Source organism: Mirounga angustirostris, unplaced genomic scaffold (assembly GCF_029215605.1).
Source record: "Mirounga angustirostris isolate CCGP_5_RB_7025 unplaced genomic scaffold, mMirAng1.0.hap1 SCAF_14, whole genome shotgun sequence".
Classification (NCBI taxonomy): domain Eukaryota; kingdom Metazoa; phylum Chordata; class Mammalia; order Carnivora; family Phocidae; genus Mirounga; species Mirounga angustirostris.
In genome coordinates this window covers 76497593-76504431 of record NW_026991722.1, presented here as the reverse complement: position 1 = coordinate 76504431, position 6839 = coordinate 76497593, and the positions used below count along the sequence as shown (strand labels likewise).

At 45.4% G+C, this 6839-nt stretch overlaps 1 protein-coding gene across 3 annotated transcripts; it reads left to right on the top strand.

The window, feature by feature from the left end:
* Positions 1 to 1252: 1252 nt before the first annotated feature.
* Positions 1253 to 6839, top strand: RPL6 (ribosomal protein L6). 3 transcript variants are annotated; one of them, XM_045887610.3, is made up of 7 exons: positions 1254 to 1312; positions 2211 to 2447; positions 2541 to 2639; positions 3801 to 3944; positions 4707 to 4755; positions 5545 to 5729; positions 6647 to 6839. In XM_045887610.3, exons 2-7 carry the CDS (start codon positions 2211 to 2213, stop codon positions 6797 to 6799), a joined length of 867 nt encoding a protein of 288 aa, XP_045743566.1. In that variant the 5' UTR covers positions 1254 to 1312; the 3' UTR covers positions 6800 to 6839. The 3 variants fall into 3 exon arrangements, with proteins under 3 accessions (XP_045743567.1, XP_045743566.1, XP_064434477.1); XM_064578407.1 differs by lacking the exon at positions 1254 to 1312 and adding an exon at positions 1360 to 1489; XM_045887611.3 differs by lacking the exon at positions 3801 to 3944 and having other exon boundaries at positions 1253 to 1312.

The following is a 6839-nucleotide window of genomic DNA, read 5'->3' as shown; positions in this document are numbered from 1 at the left end:
ATCTCAGAGTCATGGGATCAAGCCCATGTGGAGCGTCCTGCTCAGTGGGGTGTCTGCTTCTCCCTCTCCCTTTGCTCCTCCCCCAACTCATGCTCTCTCCCTCAAATAAATAAATTAAATTAAATCTTAAAAAAAAAAGAAGAAATGAAGAAAGGAGTACAACACCTGAACCTAATGTAACATTGTGTGTCAACTATACTTTGATAAATAAAATAAAAGGAAACTTCCAAAAGAGAAGAAATGAAATGAAGTACAAAGTAGCCAGAAATGCTTGTAGAATGGATGAACAGCAATCCTCTTATGTTTCCATGCCTCTTGCATTTATTCTTCCAATTACCACTTTCACCTGCCAAATTTGTATTTATCCTTCCAAATCCAACACAAAACCCAACTCTTTCGCAAAACTTTCCAAAATCTCCCAGAAGAAATAGCTTATGATTATTCATTTTTTTCTGTTTGTTTTTCCTTTGAATGTGTGTTCTTTGAGAGCAAGAATATATTTTATTCATTTTATTTTATTTTATTTTAAAGATTTTATTTATTTATGTGAGAGAGAGAGAATGAGAGAGAGAGAGCATGAGAGCGGGGAGGCTCAGAGGGAGAAGCAGACTCTCTGCTGAGCAGGGAGCCTGATGTGGGACTCGATCCTGGACTCCAGGATCATGACCTGAGCTGAAGGCAGCTGCTTAACCAACTGAGCCCTTTAAAAAGATTTTATTTTAAGTAATCTCTACACCCAATGTGGGGCTCGACCTCATCAACCCCAAGATCAAGAGTTACATGCTCTACCAACTGAACCAGCCAGGCACCCCTATTTTACTTATTTTAATTCTATCTTTTCTGACTCTTCGCCATTGAGCACAGGCTATAGTCTGGGATGTAGGCATTAAGTTAACTGCAGAGAAAACGTCCATGGAAGGTTCCCAACTAGCCTTTCATAGGAAAGATTTCACTTTATTTGCAGATTTGTCTTTCATCTCTCTCTCCCTACTTACATTGAAAATGGTAGTCCTTTCTAATGTCCTTAGTAAGCAAAATAAAAAGCTGTAATTTATGTCGGCTTCCAAAAATATTTTGAGAATTTTATTGTTCTATAAAGTGAAACATTTCCAAAATGTTCTTCGCTTTTGCCTCTTAGAAGAAGAAAGAGCTCTCCATGGCGGGGGCGGGGGGGGGGGGGGGTGTCTGTCAAAGGAGGGGAAACTACATTTCCCATAATGCCCCAGATCCGGAAGGAAGTGAGATTCAACACCGCCCGTGATTCCTTATAGACCGGAAGCCGGGACCTTAGTTCTCTTTCCCATCTTGCAAGGTAAGAATGGCGGGTCCTCGGTGGAAGACTCGATATCGGGATCCCCAATCCTTCGCCATCCGAATCAGGAGGGTGTCAAGTGGACACCTGCAGGGGTCGGACATGCTCCGGGTCAACTGAGAGGCCTCCCAAACGCTTCCTTTATCTCGCCGGGGTTTGCGCAGGGGCACGAAGAGGGTGAGGTGGAGTGCCGAAGAGGCTCCGGAGCTCCCGGCTGCTTGCCACCCTTCTGGGCTGGGGATACAGGGCCCTTCTGGGGATCCGTAGCGGGGTGGTGGGGCCGCAGGGACCAGGATGACGGCGCGCGCTCCGGAATCGCGGGTTCAGGTTCCAAAAGAGACCGCTGGGTTTGTTTGAGCCACGTTGAGCTTTGGGGCTGAGACCAAGCGCTACTTTGCCTTCTTCCCACGTCTGCGACCGGAAGTCGCCTCTTGGCTTTGCGCTTTTCAGTCTGGCCTGAGTTTGGGCTGGATGTTAGTGTGTGCTCGGCTCCTACGCCGAATTTCTTGAATGAGACAGCAGGCTGAAAAGCGCAAAAGGCCTGGAAGCCAACGGTTTCGGGGTCCCTCCTCGCTGCTTCATAGCTATGGCAGTTTGCTAAGATGTCCACAAAACCGGAATAGTGAACGAATGGAATAGGGACTTCAGACCACTAAATATGTAGCAAACAGATGTAAGATCTCTTCCGATTCTTATAAATTAGCCACTCTGAGGGTTATTGCAGATGTGTGTGGCTTGGGATCTTAAGGGGAGGGATGAAAGGATGTTACAGCTACTTGGGGGGAGAGGGTGAGGGTTCGTCGCCTCGGAAGCCTATCGATGTACTGTTTAGACACTGCTTTGTCATGGGATAAATGGTGAAATACGTTTCTTTTTATTTTAATGTGTGTACTGATAGATGGCGGGCGAAAAAGCTGAGAAGCCGGATACTAAGGAGAAGAAACCTGAAGCTAAGAAGGCTGACGCCGGTGGCAAGGCTAAGAAGGGTAACCCCAAGGCTAAAACGCCAAAGAAGGGGAAGCCCCACTGCAGCCGAAACCCTGTACTTGTCAGAGGAATTGGCAGATATTCCCGATCGGCTATGTATTCCAGAAAGGCCATGTACAAGAGGAAGTATTCGGCAGCTAAATCCAGGGTGAGGGATGAGGAGAATCGCTGACCGCGACTTAGGTCTTCACCTTAGAAATTTTTGTCTGCCTCTGACTTTGATGCGTTTGTGTCCTGATAGGTTGAAAAGAAAAAGAAGGAGAAAGTTCTTGCTACTGTCACAAAACCAGTTGGTGGTGACAAGAATGGTGGTACCCGAGTGGTTAAACTTCGCAAAATGGTAAGATCTGGAAGAGACCGTAAACGGGAAGCTTGATTGCTGAATACAGTGAGGGGTTTTTTGTGTTCTCGGGTTTTAGAAGTTTGTATTGGCCAGAGAATCACTAATGGAGGATTCTGGGTTTACAGCCAGGCCCCGTAAATATTTGTTGTTTGATCTTAAGTAGAGTTGCTTTTCTGCGCTTTCGTTTCTTCGCCTGTAGAGCAGGAATAAAGGTCTGCCCCACAGTGTGGTGAGAGTTAAGAGGGGCATGAATTCTCAGGTGCTGCCAGGCCTGTAGAACCGCCGTGTACCAGAGCACTGTTGCTTGGCTCATCTATCCCGCACAAGACCCAACACTTCCTCAGCGTTTGCTCTCTAATTTCCGTTAGGGAAATATTCCCAGATGTGTTATGGTCATCACAGTTGAAAACCACTGCCCCAGAGGGGAAGTGGCGCTTCGATTCCTTGTCACTGTTTTTGTGGGCCTGGTTTTTCTATTAGGAACTAATGTTTGTGGTCAGAGCAGGAGGTTATTGTGAGTTACTTGTCATATACTTAATAGTCTTTGTGTGGGGTCCTGGTTTTACAATAAATGAACTGGTGGTCCTGATCTGAGCTGTGTTTTGTTTTTCTTTGTGCATGACATGGTAGTGATGTACGTTAATGTGGAGGATGTGAATACAGTGGAAGAACAAGCCATGCCTCCTTCATAATCTCCAAAATATGTGTCAGACATGTTTCTGGAGAAGTACAGTTTAGGTTAAGGTCAGGGAGCCCAGGAGAGCTTGAGAATCACTGTTATACCACAGTGTGTGATGGTAGGACAGTGTATGAGGGCTTGTCTAATTCCAAAGTTTGGTTTAATCCCAAGTCTACAAAGGTAACTTGCTTGATTCTTTTTTTTTTTTTTTTAAGATTTTATTTATTTATTAGAGAGAGAGAGACAGTATGAGAGGGGAGGGGGTCAGAGGGAGAAGCAGGCTCCCCGCTGAGCCAGGAGCCGGATGTGGGACTCGATCCCGGGACTCCAGGATCATGATCTGAGCCGAAGGCAGACGCTTAACCACCTGAGCCACCCAGGTGCCCTGCTTGATGCTTTCTGCTTTGCCTGACCACACAGTTCCTTTAGTTAAATGGATTTCCTCTTGTGTATAAGTGGGACCTATGGATTCCTTACAGCCTAGGTATTACCCTACTGAAGATGTGCCTCGAAAGCTGTTGAGCCACGGCAAAAAACCTTTCAGTCAGCACGTGAGAAAGCTGCGAGCTAGTATCACTCCCGGGACCATTTTGATCATCCTCACTGGGCGCCACAGAGGCAAGGTGAGCAGAGCAGACCCGTCAGCTCAGGTGCCAAGGTGCTTGATGATAACTTGTTCACACTCTGGGTGGAGTTTCTTTATTTGCCTATGGTAACTGTAGTTCGCAGGGGGGCTGGTGGGGAGTGAGTGTGTAACAACCAATAGCCCAGTCACTGGCATAATGTGTTTAGTCCATAGTGTACAATAAATTACCATTTCCCGCTGGTGGGAATACTTACTACAGATGATTTAGATGTCCCTGTAACCCAAAAGTATTTATATTTTTCAGTTATTTCCTTACAATAGTTTTGCAGGGATAGAACTACTGAGTTAAAGAATGTTAATTTTTTTATTGTTAGAAGTAATCGTTGCTCATTATAAACAAGCACACAAAAATAGTGCTCATATCCAAGGGTCACCCCTGTTGGTAGTTTGGTATATTTGATTCCAGAGTTGCTGAGCAGATACATACTGAGAAATTTCCTTTGCCAAATTTAGAAGCCTATGATTTGATTCATTTAGAAGTCTTTTTTTTTTTTTTTTTTTAAGATTTTATTTATTTGCGAGAGAGAGGATGAGAGACAGAGAACATGAGAGGGAGTAGGGTCAGAGGGAGAAGCAGACTCCCTGCTGAGCAGGGAGCCTGATGTGGGACTCGATCCCGGGACTCCAGGATCATGACCTGAGCCGAAGGCAGTTGCTTAACCAACTGAGCCACCCAGGCGCCCTAGAAGTCTTTTTTTTTTAATCACAAGGATGTCTGACATGTCTGTTTAATTTACAGAGGGTAGTTTTCCTGAAGCAACTGAGCAGTGGCTTGCTACTTGTGACCGGTAAGAAAATCCTTGGATTTTATATTTCTCTGAAATTTGGCTTAAACTTACTTATTTATTTAAAGATTTTATTTATTTGACAGAGACACAGCGAGAGAGGGAACACAAGCAGGGGGGAGTGGGAGAGGGAGAAGCAGGCTTCCCGCCGAGCAGGGAGCCCGATGCAGGGCTCGATCCCAGGACCCCGGGATCATGACCTGAACCAAAGGCAGACACTTAACGACTGAGCCACCCAGGTGCCCCTGAAACTTGGCATTTTTAAATGTACTTTTGCTCCCACCTACATGAAAGTTCCAGTATTGTGAGATTATGTGCCCCATTTTATTGTCTTGCATATACCTGAGTTCTAAGGGAGCAGGTATTTAAATTTTGTGTGGCCACATAGCACCAAGTGCAGAATGGTTGGCTGTTAACCCCAAGGAATGATCCTGCATAAGACTTGTAATTGGTCTGCCACTTGGAACAAGAGTACATTTGCCAAACAAGTAAAAAGTGAACTGTTCACTCTGGAGAGCAGTGCTTGGTTGAAGTTTGTCAGGGACCTGTGGCTTTGGCCAACGTCTGTGAGTGACTATGCCATCTCCCAGCTTGGGTGACTTAAGATTTGAGGAAGGGGGAGCCTTGGACAAACTGAGATCTTGAAAAAGTCTGGATGCTGGCTGTAAAAGGGCAGTTTGAGATTTCTTCAGCTGAACAGAAAATTCAACACGCCAGCTTTCTTTAAATCCAAAGTCTGTTCTTAAATCTTTGCTTTCTCTTTCCCTCAGTATATTGATTTTTACCCCCCAGGACCTCTGTCCCTCAATCGAGTCCCTCTGCGTAGAACACACCAGAAATTCGTCATTGCTACTTCTACCAAAATTGATATCAGCAGTGTGAAAATCCCCAAACATCTCACTGATGCTTACTTCAAGAAGAAGAAGCTGCGCAAGCCCAGACACCAGGAGGGTGAGATCTTCGACACCGAGAAAGAGGTAAGCTTCTCTTTCTGTCTTGGCCTCTGATAGCTCCAGCTTCCCTAGGTGGGAGTGAAAAGTTTTCACAAAGAATTGACAAAGAAAAGTTGTTAATACTGAGGAATATTTGGGGAATAATATCGTTCCAGATGGTGCTACATTCAGTGCCTCTTAATGGCAGCTGAAAGCTCGCTCAGAATCTTTTAAGATTTTATTTGACAGTGATGGGGCGCCTGGGTGGCTCAGTCGTTAAGCGTCTGCCTTCTGCTCAGGTCATGATCCCAGGGTCCTGGGTTCGAGCCCCGCATCTGCTTCTCCCTCTCCCACTCCCCCTGCTTGTGTTCCTGCTCTCGCTGTGTCTCTCTCTGTCAAATAAATAAAATCTTTAAAAAAAAAATTTTATTTGACAGTGAGAGAGAGCACAAGCAGGAGGAGCAGCAGAGGGAGAGGGAGAAGCAGGCTCCCCGCCGAGCAGGGAGCCCGATGCGGGGCTCCATCCCAGAAACCTGGGATCATGACCTGAGCCAAAGACATGCTTAACTGACTGAGCCACCCAGGTGCCCCTAACTCTACTGTTCTATTGGGCATTCCCCCCAATATCCTTGTTTATCCTTTTTTTGGGAAGGAGAGGGAAAGAGAATCTTAAGCAGGCTCCATGCCCACCTCAGAGCCCCTTATGGGGCTTGATCTCACAATGCTGAGATGATGACCTGAGCCAAATAAGGCTCAGATGCTTTACTGACTGGGCCACCCAGGCTCTCGCACCCTTGTTTATCTTTGATACATATTAAAGTAGACAAAAGGAAAAGAGCTACTTAAAAACAAGGTTATACTATTTCACAGCTCTCCAAGGAAAAGATTATCAAAATAGTCCCCGGGAATTGAGTACTTGTGCCCTATTTTTAAATGATTTTCTTTTCTTTTTCTCCCCCTAGAAATACGAGATTACAGAGCAGCGCAAGGTTGATCAGAAAGCTGTGGACTCGCAAATTCTGCCAAAGATCAAAGCTGTTCCTCAGCTTCAGGGCTACCTCCGCTCTGTGTTTTCTCTCACAAATGGAGTTTACCCTCACAAATTGGTGTTCTAAATTTCTTACAAAGAACGTAATTAAATAACTGATCCATTTC